The sequence below is a fragment of the Trachurus japonicus genome, chromosome 24, assembly GCF_045865225.1.
Source record: "Trachurus japonicus isolate A0001 chromosome 24, Traja_1.0".
Lineage (NCBI taxonomy): Eukaryota > Metazoa > Chordata > Actinopteri > Carangiformes > Carangidae > Trachurus > Trachurus japonicus.
Genome location: NC_140930.1, coordinates 23,886,740 through 23,902,356, shown reverse-complemented (window position 1 = coordinate 23,902,356; position 15,617 = coordinate 23,886,740). Strand labels below are relative to the sequence as shown.

Genomic DNA, 15,617 nt, shown 5'->3' with positions numbered 1-15,617 from the left:
ATTAGGAGACAGACAGTTGCCAAGATGTTGCTCAGTTTGGGCCAAGCAACCATAGTTCATGCTCAGTTATAACAAAGCAAAACTGTTACACATTTCCTTTCCTCTACACAGCACAGCAGTGGACCAGCCACAATTCAGGATTATTATTTTGTCTTTTTGTGTTTTCAGATCTGTGCCATTTCCACCTCCTCATCCTGGATGGTGACGTACAGGCTTCTGTATCTCCCTGCTCCATCTGAAATCTTTTTCTTCATCTTGCTGACACATGAGTTGCAAATGGTTCATCTTTTACCACACAATGGGGCTCTCCACTTGACTTCTTCACTGCATTTTTTTTTTGGCCTTACAGTGCCTCTATAAATAACTAAGGACCATTAAAACGCTCAATAAAATGTTCTAATATGTGGAAAATGTGGAAGCTGCTGCAAAAGGTGACTTCAAGGACAAGGTCATCTTATTTACAATACTGTGAAACTACCTCTTTGTCCGGCAGACCACTGCACTCTAAGGAATCGTCAGTGAACTTAGTTGTGTTTGTTTGGTTTTTTTGACCACATTCCACAAAACAGTAATTCTACTTTCAGCTGAGTTGATTTGTGCTCAATTGTCAGACCACTTAGAAACAGTCAGAGTTACCGAATACCCTACAGTTATGCTGTTATGCCTCAATCAGCCACTCAGCAGGATGTGTCACTTAAATGCTCTGAACTACATTTTCTCACATAAGCCAATCCTTGTCCTATGTACTGTACTGTAGGGTTTTCCACTCTCGATTGATTTCCACCAGTTGCAGAGTATGCAGCTGTTTTTTTTTTTAAATTATTATTTATTATTATTTGTCTTTATTTTGGATTATTTTGTCACTCAATAGCACTTACAGTACATTCAAGCATTTGGATGTGAAGAAACGTCACTAGGCATTTACAACAACACGGAGCATGCGCAGAAAGAACCGTTTTGACACAATTTTCATTTCTTTTGGCTTAAAGCAGTGTTTTTCAACCTTTGGGTCAGGACCCCATGTGGGGTCGCCTGGAATTCAAATGGGGTCGCCTGAAATGTCTAGTAATTGATTTAAAAAAATTACCGATAAAAAATATTTTTTTAACTAAATATTATTCTTTTTAAAATTATAATTAAAAACACCACAGACAATCTTAAACAAGTCTGTACTTTCAGTTTATCAAATATAAATTGAGTTCAAATAAAATGCAGCATATAAAAATATCTGAGCTGGCCCATCTTGATTGACGGGTCGCCTGATGTCAAAATGGGGTCACGAGCCAAAAAAGGTTGGGAACCACTGGTTTAAAGGTTCAGGCCTATTCACCTCTCTGAAACTGAATCAAATTTAATTCTGTTGGGGCTTTATGGAACATTTTAATTCGGTTTGGACATTGAAACCACTTTTACGTCCAGTTACCTTCATCTACTGAAGCATGCTAACTAGCTAGCTCTGAGTCACTATACAGTAGCATTGTTTGCCCAGGAAGAAGTAGCTAGGCTAGCCCTTCTCAGAAGATGTAGTAGCCTATAACTCTTGCTCTTCACAAACTGGTGACTGAACAGCTGATGAACAGTATCAAAGAGCTTCTTTAAAGTAGCTTCTCAATTCTAAAATAATAGCCTATTTAAGTCCTAAAACTTCCTCTATTTTAGTCTCATAAGCCCATGGTCTCCACACCACCGTTAGACAATATAATCACTGTTTTCATTCTTCCTCAATACAAAATGTGTGACAGCCCATCATTCTACGTTTTATCTTTTTCTGTTTTCCAGTTATCCGCACACAACTCCTTAGTCACTTTAACATTACTCAGTCTGCACTTTCATGCTGCTATGATTTGTATTTTTCTTCAGTTTTTTTTTTTACATCAAAACTCTTAACACAGAGGTCCCATTTTCTCAACAGCACATTATCCCCTTGTGCTTCACTTTCCCTCCTCACCGTTCTCTTCTCTCTGTCATCTTAACCTCTCCTCCAATCTCATTCTGTCTCTTGCTTCCTCTCTTTTTCTCTGTCCATGTCAGCTTGCGTCTATGCGATTCTGCCTGTCCTCAATTTTACGAGGGGTAACGGTACGGTCACTGTAACTGATACTCCGTATTTAGAGACTATTTTCAACTATATGGCCGAGCAGTTAGATTGTTTTCAGATAATACAAGGTGTAGGAGGTATAGCATGTCAGAGTGGCAGAAGGTCTTTGTGTTTTCTTTGTGTGTATATGTATGTGTGTGTGTGTGTGTGTGTGTGTGTGTGTGCATGTGTGTACGTGTGTGGGCTGAGATAGGCTGGCAGCAGCAGGCATCTGGTGACATCTGGTCCAGACAGATAAAGTAATAAACACACACTATCTCACTATCTGGAAAGAAGAGGTGCAGCCCTCTCTCTCTCTCTCTCTCTCTCTCTCTCACACACACACACACACACTCTATCCATCTGTCAATCTTTCGCTCTCTCACTTTTTCTCTCTGTCAAAATCAAATTCAAACGTGCCTTATTGACATGGCAGCAAAGCAGCATATGTTGGCAAAGCAGCACAATTTTTCAAATGAGTTCAATAGCTTGAACGCTGACTCTAAACAATGAATAAATACTAATATGTATTCTGGCAACAATACACTGTGGTGTCTTTCATTTCTGTCTCTTTGTCCTAATTTTTTTTTCTAAATGTTTGTTGTTTTCTTTTTACAGTCCAGTAAAACAAGTGTTTTTTAAATAACTGAATTGAAAATTACAGTTTAACATTAACTTGAACTCTTTGACTAAATGTAAATTAAAACTCCTATTGAGTGTGCCCAACAACAGTTTCTGAGGCCAAGAACGAACTAATCAATTAATAGAAATGGCTGTCAATCAGTCCTTATCCTGTGTAAAAAATGTTTAAAAAAGAAAAAAAAAAGACATCTAGAAATCAGGATAGTATAATGGATAAAAATGAAAAATGTACGTATCACAAGTGCAATTACTGTAAGTTCAACTTATAAACTAGCAGCTAACAGTTGTTCTGATGAATGATCAATCACCTGATTATTTCCTGGATTAAATAAAACTGTTCACTGAAAATTTGCACAGGCTAAAGATGGCAACATCAAATGTTATCATATCCACAAATATTCAGTGTATTACAGAGAACAAAGAGAAGTAGAAAATATTCACTGTTTGGAAACTGGGAAAAATGTTTGCATGTTACCGTAAATGCTTCAGTTAACAGATTTCTATCATAATCGTCTCAGTATCTATTTTGGACTGTTCTATCAGTTCTTTTAATACTCAGATTGACATACACAGAGATGAAATTTGTGATACTCACCCTTTGAGCTGACAAACCTCTGACCAGCAGGGGCTCACCTCAGGTGAACAAAGGCCAAGGTCCAAGTGGTCAAAGGCCCCTGGGCACCAGCTCAACTGGTCCAGTCTGTGACCTTCATGAAAGAGCAGATGCTATGTGACAAAGAGAAAATTAGAGAGGCTGAATCTTTGAGTGAATATTAGAAAAGGGCACAGAAATGACAAAGAAGGGAACTGAAAGAAAGGAGAGAAGCAGCGAGCGATATAAAAAGAAAGGTGGAGGATGTTCAAGATTTAAAAAAAAAAAAGGAAGAAGTTGAGTGGAAATCTGGGCGGATAGGGCGATGGATGGATGACTCAGTAGGTAAGATGATAAATAGAAGAAGAGATGGATGGATGAATGGGTGGGTGCTTTGACACATGGCCTCAGGGAATCAGCCATTATACATGCCACTGTCACTCAAGATTAGCGGCATAATTAAACTTCTGTCGCACTGCGTGTGGCTCTGAATGTGTGTGTGTGTGTGTGTGTGTGTGCACGTGCATTTGTTTGCGCACGCGTGTGTGAATCTGAATGCGTGTGTTGTTTTCCGGGGTGTGTGTGTGGGAGGGGTAGGCTGTGACAGAGATTGATGGTGAGGGGAAAGCAGGCCATTATGTTGTATAGCTAAGGCAGTGATAGCCTCTACACCTCTGTGTCTGTTTAAACTGCTGGCCATTTTATAGGCGTGGCACAAATGACCCAGTAATACACACACAGATTACCCCACCTTTAATTGGAGGGAAGCTGCTTTCGGGAGCATTTTGTTGCTTAATTTGGCAGTAGCCTATAGTCTGCTCTGCTGCTGTGATGCATTCACAGAACTCCAGATACTGTGGGAACAACACAGAGGCCACTGAGCTAAATTAGGTGTCATTCACAAATGAGGCAATCACCCTCTGAAGTGTTAACCCAGGGCTCTTTCCAATAATTGATGGATAGTTGTGAGCAATTTTAATATGCTAAATGAAAATTTTAAATACGCTGCTCCCACCCTCCCCCCCTGCTTTATTTAAATATCCAGCCTTAATAGCAGGTTATCAGGAAACCCTTCAGCCTTCAATTAAGTGAATGAGAAATGGGGATAAAATGATTATCTTGACAACTCAGACAGGACACCCCAGTGGAGGAGAGAGGGGGGGCAGAGAGAGGGAAAGCACAGTGTCATTCATTACAATGCTTGATGATGGTTGAAGGCCATGTTCTTGAGCAGCTGCACTCCGGCCAAAGCTACATCTCCTTCTGTCTCTGTTTGTGCGTTTCAGGGAGTGAAAGGAGCCCAGCCGCTCCCCTGCCGAGCGGAACATCAGCTTTATCAAGTCAGCCACAATCAGCCACAACAGGGATGGGGGTCAGGCACATGCGCCTTCAAAATAAAAGCACCGAACATGCCTCTGTCAAACCTTTCATTATATTTCGACCAAACAATTTTTCAAGAATAGCTTTATGGGGGTGTTAAGTTGTCTTTTTTTTTTGCTTTGATATAAATTTGCATGAATAAAACATAAGAATGATGAATAAAATAGGCTTTCTGTTGCATCCCCACATAGGAACTGAAGGCCTATAATTTCTTACAAACAGCCTTCTTCTGTCAAAATATTTCCATTCTCTCTCATGTCCACTTGGACCCACTCACGAATTAGACACAATGACCGACAAATTTAAGCCTTGGAGCTATGTACACCTTCTCATTAAACTGAAGAAAATGTTTGCAAAACATGCTGGCTCACTGAGCATCAGAGGTGATATGCACATTAAAACACGGATCCATCCGTTCCAGTTATTTATTTTTTGTGGATAGCAAGTGATTACATAAAGTGGATGATATTTTTCTTAAAGCAGATAACAGCGGCACGGCCGTTTCGGCTAATGCTGTGTTCAAGGCAGGCTTTTGAAACCGTAAGTTACAGCTTCAAGTCACAACTACAATAGTAATGTAAAAACCTAGGCTATCGTTTTCAAGCTCAAACATAGGAGAATAAGAATATAGCCGAATACTAAATGGGGGTAGGCTACTAAGCCTACTTAGTTAATGCATCCACCATGGAGCTAAGCTAAGCTACGGTTCTAAGGTAAAACTCAGTTGGCCTAATTGTCTTTGTTGGGAATGTTTTAGAGGGAAAAGTTAAGTCAAAGGTTACAGGACTTGTGTGTGCAATGTGCATAGCTATATTAGTCCAAGTCTTGTGATTTTAGCAACTCAGCCAGCCTGTTTACGTTTTATTTTGTACACAAATATGCCCATGAAAAGTCCTCCAAAAGCCTTCAACACACGACAAAAGTTAGCAGTTATGTTCATTGAATTGAATTAGCAGATAAGACACCTAGCTAGCAGCTAGCCATTGACATCAATTGTTTTCCAAAAGAGGCTAAGTTACTGCTGACACCTGTCACTCAAACAGCCACACGTCAATTATGCATTAAAGGCCTTAAATATACACAGGTAAGTTAAATATAAAATCTGTGGCACTTACCGAGTCGCTTTGATTTCAGTTCTTACGAGTAAACGACACTACTGTTGTGGTTTTACAGAATTTCCGGGTTGGGAAAAGGCTTTAATTCTGGAAAGCAAAACCGGAAGTAGTGTATTGTTGCCCGGTGTTTGACTTGACAGATGGCAGGCGAGAGACGCTCCTCTCGGCTGTCTCTCTCTCGGTCCGTTGGTCCATCCCGGTTCCCATTGTCTCTCATTTTCACTCCTTGAAGACAAGCCCGAGACGACCAAACTAAACTTAGCCTGTATTCCGTCCATTACCGCCCTTTGTTCGTTACATTTTACAGACTTACCTCGACCTGTCGTCTCACCCCGTCCCCCGTCTCTTCGAAACGTGGACATGCTTTTCTGTGTTTTTGCCTCTTTTTTGAACACTGTGGAGGTTTATTCACCGCACCGGAGGAGGCGGTGAGTGAGCGGTGTAACGGCGGACAAAACGGCGGCTGTGTGTGTTAGTGGAGCTTGATGGGAAGACGAGCCGGAGGAAGAAGATAAGAGGACTTCTACCCGAGCACAGACACCAGAAATCAGCTTCCAGTGGCTGTTGACATATCGCAGCATCCTAGCAACGATCCTTTGACTCACCATTTTCCAACAGGGATAAACATCAAGGGAACATTTAAAAAAAGAAAGAAAGAAAGAAGAAAACTAAGAGGCTGGGTTTCCACGGCAGGTTTGGGGATAGAAAGGTTGTGTTTGTGTGACGGTGTGGATGGAGAGCAGAGGATGCTGCCGCGAGCCCGTGACTTCCCCTGAGAGGAGAGGAGAGGAGCAGCTCTGTGTCTGTGAGGAGGCAGGGACCACTTTCACTTGTTTTCTCCACCCTCAAACAAATTAGGCTGCTTCACTCAGATACATCCAAGCGGCGCTTAATCGGATTATTAAACAAGAGGTTGTCTAATCAGGAGAATACATCTCCTATCTCCTGATCTGGCCATCCCTCTTTGCTGTTTTCTCCAGCCTTCCAACTAAGTAGCTGCTGAACAGGACCGTGTCAGAGTCAGAGATGCTACTCATCCAGGCTATTGCCCACCGGACTTTCTAGTCCAGCAGGTGAGGAGTGGACATGTGGACTACATCACTGTAACCTTTGTTTGAGACATCAGCCCAGTCCTTAGACAAGGTAGTTGTATTTCAGATGCTTAAATCAGTGTTTTCCATTTAATCTAAATGCACCACACCACCTGATGTATTGAACTGTTAAACTGCCTTCAGTTGCAGAGGCTCGGAGAGGAGAGGGTTTGCTTCCAGGACGGAGCTCAGCGGACACACCGAGGACTATTTGTGGACTTGAATCCTCCCTAAGGCCCACCTTCCATCTTTGATCCCTGACCCCCTGTGTGTTGGAAATCTAAGGGACCACATTTCAGGCTCTTAACCTGTCAGCAGCTCCTCCATTTGAATGAAGTAGTAGCCTTTCATTCCCTCCTGAGCTGCAGAGAGTACAGGGGCTGTGCTCTGTTCTCTGAGGCCAGGCAGCGAGCGCCTCTACCTGGGCTGCCAGCCAGCCAGACGGCCCTCGGGGGGGCTTTTTTGGATTTTGAAGGGCCAGCTGGAGATTTGGGAGTTACCCAGAGATTCTTCACCACGTGGACCACAGGAGAGACAGAGGAGGACACCATGGGGTGCTGTAGTGGCAGATGTACCTTGGCCTTCATCTGTGGCATGCAGCTGGTAAGTGTTAAGATTGTTATTGATCCTGCAAGAGAGTGGCTGAATGGGAGGATAATGTTTTTTTTGTTTTTTTTGTTTCAAATCTTGTAATAATTCAACAAAAACAACAAACACATTGGGACACCAGCAAAGACACACATTTAATAGACACAAAAGAGTGATGATGGATAGATGGAGGGAATAGGATTGATGATTGAGAGGTCAGATTTCAGAAGTTAATAAGCGTGTAAAAGGTCATGATACAAGGTTGGATCTGGGTAGAGGGACAGATTGAGGAATAGGAGGACTGACTGGATGAATGGCTGCTGGTAGGAGCTCTAAGACTGTACTAAGTCCTGATGGATAGACGGAGGCAGGGAGTGATAAATGGGGACGCTGGAGAAAAAGGAGGCATGTATGGATGGATGGCAGATAGATAGATGTATGGAGCAGGTGAGTGTGATTTATGGAGGAAAATGTATGGATTAGGGGACTAGGAGGAAAAGAGGTGATTAAAACCTCATGGTATCAGCTGCTGCCTTCGCTCTCTGTGGCTGTCTCTTTGTATCTCTCTTTCTTCCCATTACCATCTGTGTCAATGGAAACTGGTGCCAGGCGAGACAACAGGGAGGGAGGAAGGGATGGGGAGGTGGGTGCATGCGTGCATGTATGAGAGGTTGTGTGAGAAGCAAGACATGTTATTTCACTAGTTCACTAGCCTTGTAAATTTTGATACTAAAAGAAAATCCCCCTGAAAACACCAACAATTACGTGAGGTGCCAACGCTACATTGGTGGCTCCCTTTTTGTTTCCTACAGAAAAATGGCCCAATGTGGGTAATCTGCTGTCGCTTCAATAAATTTCAAGGAGAGCTGTAGTACAGTGGATTTTATTAGTGCAGAATTTTTCATCTGAAACATTTTTCCTCAGTGTTCAACAATGTTATAGAAAGAAATCCATCACAGTAAAAAGCGAATAGAAACTTGAAGCAGCTGTAGTCATTTTGCCGAGGGCAGGTGGAAGAAGCTACGAACACAACAGTGACATATGGCCTTGTATAGCTGATATCCAAACATGCTAGTAATCAATTGCCTGCAGCAACATTTGCATCCATTTAGAATCATGCTATCCGTTGTAGTGCACATGCAAGTCGAATATTTTAGTCTCTTTTTAGTTTAGTTTTGATCTTCACCAACTTTTTTTGAAAAATGTTGGGCTCTTCAGCTGCTAAATGCTCTCGCTGGTCTCTGACTTGTGCTTGTAGGTAACACACAGTGAATTTATCCCAACCTCTTTGCTGTCGGTGAAAACAACACTGATGAGAGATCACAGGATTAGCTCAGTAGAATTGGGGTGATAAATACCATCGAGGTTGTGACTTGAGTTTGAGTTTGTTTTGACACATCAGAAAAAGAACAACAACAAAAAAAAACATCCCTCCAAAAGAAGGGATGTATTAGCCTGACTGAAAGGGTTAAGGCTGAAGCTAACTACTGTAGCTTAGAAATGTCCTAACCTTTAAACCATATATAAATACAGCACCTATACGTAAACAAACATGCATACATGCCACACATTTACATGCATATACATATACACATGCATACATACTCAGCAAATACCAAACAAAATCCTAGAAATTCAGTTTGTCCCATAAATCATGACTACATACCTTCATGTCTATATCTCTCCAGAATGATGTTTTTAAAGATTTTTACTTTCTTTGATCTCATCAGGTAACTTATTCCACAGCTTCATCCCATAGACTTTGAGAAACATCTTTCACATTAAACTCACTAATGTGACTAAATAATTCATATAAAAGTATTAATTAGTGCAGCTTTGATAAATCATAATACAGCGGACTCAGAAGACATTTTGACTTGCACTGTTCCCCAGCTGTAAAAAGGTGGTTGCTTGCTGTAACTGGTGTGATCATTACCGGGCTCTCCATCTTGGCTAGCCTATGCGTAGAACTTAAAGGGGACATATTATGGAAATATCACTTTTTGAAGGCTCTTTATTTGGCTGCCTGTCTTGCCTTTCATTCCCCAAAATGTGAGAACTGACAAAAAGTCTGTAATTTTCAGGCTCTCTAGGTTGGAATCCATGTGGTTTTACGAGCTGTTCCCTCGGTTGTCTTCCAGTGATGTCACATTTGCATTTAAAGGGACAGGCACTGAAACCAGCCGTTCTGAACAGGGCTGTTTTGAGAGGATGAAAAGAGCTGTGATGTTTGATCCTTGGAGTATTTTGACCAAAGCATGTCACAGACATGTCTTTAACCTGGGAACTATTTTAATTTGTGGGAAAGGGGCACAATATGTCTCCTTTAAGGTGCATTATCACTGTACATGGTATCAGTGAGACTGACAGCCAGAGCACAGCAATAAGTCCAGGCAGGGCTCTCTGGAGGCCGCCCTGGGAAATGAAGGAAATAACTGCCTCAAGTAGAGGCAGAGGGGAGAGGTTTAGGAAAAGTGGTGTCAGTCTTTTCAAAATATACTCTTTTATTTTTTTTAGGGTGGAGTTATTCTGAAAGTGTGCATAGAACCTGTGACACTATATTTGTGTAGGCACATGAGCAGAAGTGATTGTGCTGTGCGTTCTCAACTCATGGAGTCATGTACAGTAAGCGTGTTCAAACTTAAGACCTATTGTCATGTTGAACAGGGCACTGTAACTGACATAAAGCCCTATGTGTGTCGGCATCCGTGTGTGTGTGTTTGTATTTAGTACAAAAGATACGCAAAGACGAGCTGATTTACCGTAGGATATTAATGTGAATGACCCTTTTTGTGCAAGTGTGTGGTTGTCGAGGGCCGTTGCTGTCCGCGATTTTCTTCAGAGAAGGGACAATGGCTGTGTAAGTCAACATGTCTACAGTAGAATGCCACTGAGACTGCCACATGTGCTGTACATGCATCAAACACACCATTGTGCTGTAAATCGGGATGATGTGCGTTTCCATAGTGAAATAGGGGGAGTGTTTGTGTGTGTGTGTGCGTGCGCGCTTGTGAATGAGATGCTGTCACAGTGATAGTCATTGTGTCTAATGCGGTGGAACTAATGCTATGCCATAGTCAACAACATGTTTTGCTCTGCTAACTGTTGTAATAGCTAAGCCGGCTGATACCACCACTAGCTGAGCTGCAGGTCTGAACCCACTGTATGTCTTACTGTTTGGCTACGCACAGTTAGCTCGCTTACAGTCGAGACCATTCAGATGCAGGACGCCTGATGGCGGAATGCTTGTCTTTACATAACAAAGAATAAATTCTCCACATTGTAAGGAGGCTGTGATGCTGTGGTTACTCACAGGAAACCACATAGCCCACAGTCCTCATTGTTAAAAGCTATTTACTTGACCACAAATGAAAAGACAGTCCCCCCCTGTCCCCCACTAGGGCTGAACCATATGGACAGAATTTCATATCTCAATATTTATTCTAGATATCTCAATATCAATACGATATGATATGACTATGGCTTCAGGGAAAACTGAGCATTCAATAAATAAATAAAGTGACATAATAATACCAAAGGATGTGGAAAGTGCAGTTTTATTGAACAGAACAGACCAATCACTCAGTCAGTGATTGGTCTGCTGCAGCTCTGCTGTGACTCACAGTCTCACAGTCTCCCTCAAAAGGCAACATAATACTGTAACAATGTATGCAAATGCTCATCAGAACTGCCAAACTGGGGAGCATACATCAGTCCGACTGCCCAAAAGTCCGACGGCTCATTTCTCCGACTACCCATTCTACAGTGTTATGGTTAGGTTTAGGGTAAGGTTAAGGGTTAGGGCTACTTAAGTCGGAGAAATGGGAGGTCGGACTAATGGACGCAAAAAATAAAGAAATGTATGGTCGGAGAAATGGGTACGTCATGCGCCCTGCCAAACTTATCATCGCCACCAGCTCACAAGTTGGTTTTTTTTCAATTTATTTAGAAAGGACAGCTGGAGAGAGAACAACACCCAGCAAAGGTAGTGCCGGGTGGAAAAGCCAGGCTCGCTGGCTTCTCAGCCTATTTAACTGGTGATTCAACCAAGCGTTTCAGTGACGGTGAGCGTAACAGTAACAGTCACGTGTTACCGTTACCATAGCGATGAGCTAACATGTCCTTTTTTGTTTATAATTTTCTCTCCTGCAGCTTCACATTCTCACTCCACGCTGTTCTGGCCGAACGGGGGAAACTCTATCGTCAATAGTGTTGCCTTTGCGATATTAATATCTTGCATGTTTATCTAGACATAGGCTAGATATCTTATGATAACAATATATCCTTCAGCCCTACCCCCTACCCCCTTGTCTGAACTGTTTTTTGCCATATGTGAGCTTCCACCTACTAGTTGACCTTGCAGAGTGGGAAACAATGCTGGCCAGCGTGCCTTATGTAGTGGAACTGATATCTTATGTAACTCTTAACAGCTGTTTTTCTCTTGCTTCATTAGCTGGGTTAATTGGCGAGATAGTTGATGTCACCATAGCTGAGTAGAGATCAATAATCCAGGTTGGAGATATGTCTGCTTCACAGCTGACGTCACCTTGTGCCAAGTCCAATCACTGAACCCCAGTGAGTTTGTAATCCTGGGTAGCTTTAATGTGTTGTATTAGTTGGTAAATCAGTTTTCCTTCAAGGACACCAGTCGATTTAAAATAATTGTTTTCTACTTTCTGCAGTGGCTATTAGTGTTGATTAACTTCAGAGATTTCAACACTCGATTTTTTTTGTTTTTTTGAGCCTTGCCCTTTGGAAATATCAGTTTCTAAATCTTCTTTATTCGCCGGTTGTTTTCAATTAAACAGTGATGTGCAACGTGTAGAGTGTGTGTCATAGTGCGAGAGAGTGAGAGAGATGATAAAGTTGGATGCTACAAAACAGAGCAAAGCGAACGGATCATAGCACATCAGATGCTGTTTTTACCAACACCTTTGTACACACACGCGCACGCACACACACACACACACACACACACACACACACACATATGCCACTGGTGACTCACTTAGCGTGGCGATGGTTGTGGTCCTTGTTGCTATATCAGTTCACACACCCACCAGCTGCTGTGACAAAGATGATGACTAAATCATCCAATGGCGTGATAGGTAATGGGACGCCAACTGGTGGCCTCGCTCCATTGGCTGGTTCAGAGGAGTCTGTGCAGACGGTTGGTGGGTGTTAATGTTGATGAAACGTTAATTATGTTGTTGGTGTGGAAGCTAATTGAATGAAAGTGTACGGAGCTGAATTATAGTCTCGTAATTCATTGCAGTGCACAGTGAGCATGAGATGATGATTCCTGGTGCGAGAGAATAATGGATCCTTTAAAGGGATAATTCACTCAAAATTCAAATTTCACTCATTATCTACTCACCCTCATGTCGACTTAGGGTTGGGAGAAGTTTCAGAATCCTTCTCTGAGTTACAGCGGGGCTCCGTGCAGCACTGCATGTCCATATGATATGAGAAATTGTTCCGAAAAAATTTAATAAGTCTATATTTTAAGCTTGTTTGTAGCGGAAGCTCCCAGTGTCTCAGTTCACTGCTTTGCCTGTATCAGTGCAAATCTCGTGTGATTTGCACTGATACAGTTCACGGCTCCGCAAATCGTGCGAGATTCCGGCAGAGCAACACTGGGAGCTTCCGCTACAAACAAGCTTAAAATATAGACTTATTTAATTTTTTTTGGAACAATTTCTCATGTTGGGGCTTCAATACAAGAGGGACATTACAGACGAGCAGTATGGAGGTATTTGGATGTTTTTTGGTGTGTCTTTTTGGACGAAGAAAAGTGAGCTCCGTTCGCTACCATCATATGGACATGCAGTGCTGCATTGAGCCCCGCTGTAACTCAGAGAAGGCACGGAGGACTCTGAAACTTCTCCCAGCCCTTAGTCCACATGACGGTGAGTAGATAATGAGTGAAATTTCAATTTTGAGAGAACTATCCCTTTAAAGAAGGCATGAAAGGTGGAGATGCAAAAATCATTGTGGTATCAAAAACCAAAATTGTTGCGCAAGTACACGAGACAAAGACATACAACAAGGTGGGACATGCATACGGTATGTGCCATGGACTATCTGAGACACAGTGTGTGTGTGTGTGTGTGTGTGTGCTGGTACATTCCTGTGACATTTCCACCACTGAATGACATAATGAATAATTTACAGTGTGGGAGCTGCAACATTAATGCGGAAATAGTTACTCTGCATGCGCTGCCTGATTGCAAACCAGTGTTTGTCTTATTGGCAAAACATCAATTTCCACAACTTGAAAAGAAAATAGAAAACACTTAGTGGTGACATTTGTTTTAATATTTTCTGCTGGATTACTTAACAAACTGGCACAAATTGTCCATGTGAATTCAGATGGTGCTGTTTCGCACAAAGGTCCTCGCTTTCAGTCAGATTCTCTCGCTCCGCTCCCCCGTTTCGTTTTATTAGCGATGTTCACTCTGGAGTTGTGTTGCAGTGTGCGTCCACCTCACACTGTGGGTTTTTCAGCAGTTTTGAAACAAATCCACTGTGAGAGTACTTTGAGTTGAACGCGAGTGTAGCCCCTGCACTCTGGCAACAAACATAATCTTCAGACCTCCTTCCTCATCGCCACAACTCTGAGATAAAAAGGCTTTCCTATCCTTTATGTACAGCGCTGCTTTCAACAAGGGCCACACACAATCCCAGCTGCAAGTCTATAGATTTTCCGTCACTCTTTCTGTTTTTGCAGTCTCTAATTTGTCAGTTTCTCTACCCCCCGGTCTCTGTCTTTTTATATAGTATGCCCTCTCTCTCTTTCTATGTCTCTTTGGCCTTTTTTCATTTCTTTATCGGCCTCCATCTCCTCTCTCTCTGTCTGTCTTTGCTTGGAGGAATGCAGCCGTCACCGTGGCCGCTGACTTGACTGGCAGTTCAGTGCGCTCAATAGAGTCTGTGCACAAAACAAGCTTTTCACCTACTGGTCCTATAGAGGTAGGTCCATTGTGCCAAGCAAGTCTGACATAAGACCTCGGACCTTGTAGATCAGTGCAAGCTGCATTTATCTCCAGGTTGTCCATGGTGAATAAGAGGGATTGTACTGCCATGATTTTAGCTGTCAGGAAGATTCAGTGTTATTAATTGAAAGATGCTGTTTTTTGTAGATAATGTAGTAAGGAGACAGAGGGCACTAAAAACTGGGAAAAAGTATATTCCTGCTTTGTTACTGTAATAGTAGCTTGATGAATCTTCTTCATAGTGAGTTCACATTTTTACAGTTTTGACTGTGATTTCTTTTTGAAGCCGCTGTTTTGTTAAACCGCAGCCTCTGCCAAGGAGACGAGTCTTTACAGAACCGATTTTCATGGCACTTGATGGAGGAATGAAGCAGGGACCAAAGAAGAACCCATTAAGTCGTTGTGTAGATATGGATCATTTACTCTGAAGTAGAATTTTTTCCTTAGAAATCTGGTGTGTGCCTTGTGGCAGGTCTACACTCTACTTACTGTTGATATCTGTCAAGAGTTGTCGTAATTACTGTATGCCTCAAAGTTTATGTTGATGGAGAAGTACACAAAAGGACTCTGTATCTGTCTGTATCTGTATCTTCCTATCTGCAGATGTACCAAGTTAGTTTAAAGGGACAACAAGGAGTTTTGGAAAAGCGAAGCGTTTTCACACTACATTTATGAGCCTCCGTGCGCACCGTGAAATTCTTTGACCGACGCAAGACAGACTCATGTTTTCATTCATCAAGAATTAAAGTCAGAGGTTCAAAGAGGTTCACATACCGTCGTAGTTCCGACCATAAACGGCGATTCGGCGGCGTTATTCTCATGACTCGCCACGAAACCGAAAGTAAGGAAACGCTGGTCGGCTCGACCAGCATTTCCACCATTAATTAAAATAACAAAATAACAATAGAGACAAAACGATATATTTATCGAAAATGGAGCCATTAACAAGTGTGGGTAGCATAGATTCATCCACATTAACGTGAGACTTTTTTATAACCAAATAGAAACTCCTCGTTGTCCCTTTAAAGGGATAGTTCAGTATTTTTGAAGTGTTGTTGTATAAGGTATAAATGACTCCTCAGTATAATATCTGCAGTAACTCTCTGCTGTCCTCCAGTTAGCAGCACATTGTGCTGG

General features: G+C 42.1%; 1 protein-coding gene across 2 annotated transcripts in view; it reads left to right on the top strand.

The window, feature by feature from the left end:
- Positions 1 to 6,286: 6,286 nt before the first annotated feature.
- Positions 6,287 to 15,617, top strand: part of nkain2 (sodium/potassium transporting ATPase interacting 2) — a 117,720-nt gene continuing 108,389 nt past the window's right edge. Inside the window, exons 1-2 of one of the 2 annotated variants that reach the window (XM_085770255.1) lie at positions 6,465 to 6,879; positions 7,042 to 7,500. In XM_085770255.1, the coding sequence (XP_085626381.1) occupies positions 7,447 to 7,500 (54 nt within the window). In that variant the 5' untranslated portion in view covers positions 6,465 to 6,879; positions 7,042 to 7,446. Of the gene's footprint in view, positions 7,501 to 15,617 lie in introns of both variants that reach the window. The other variant, XM_085770256.1, reaches the window with a different exon arrangement.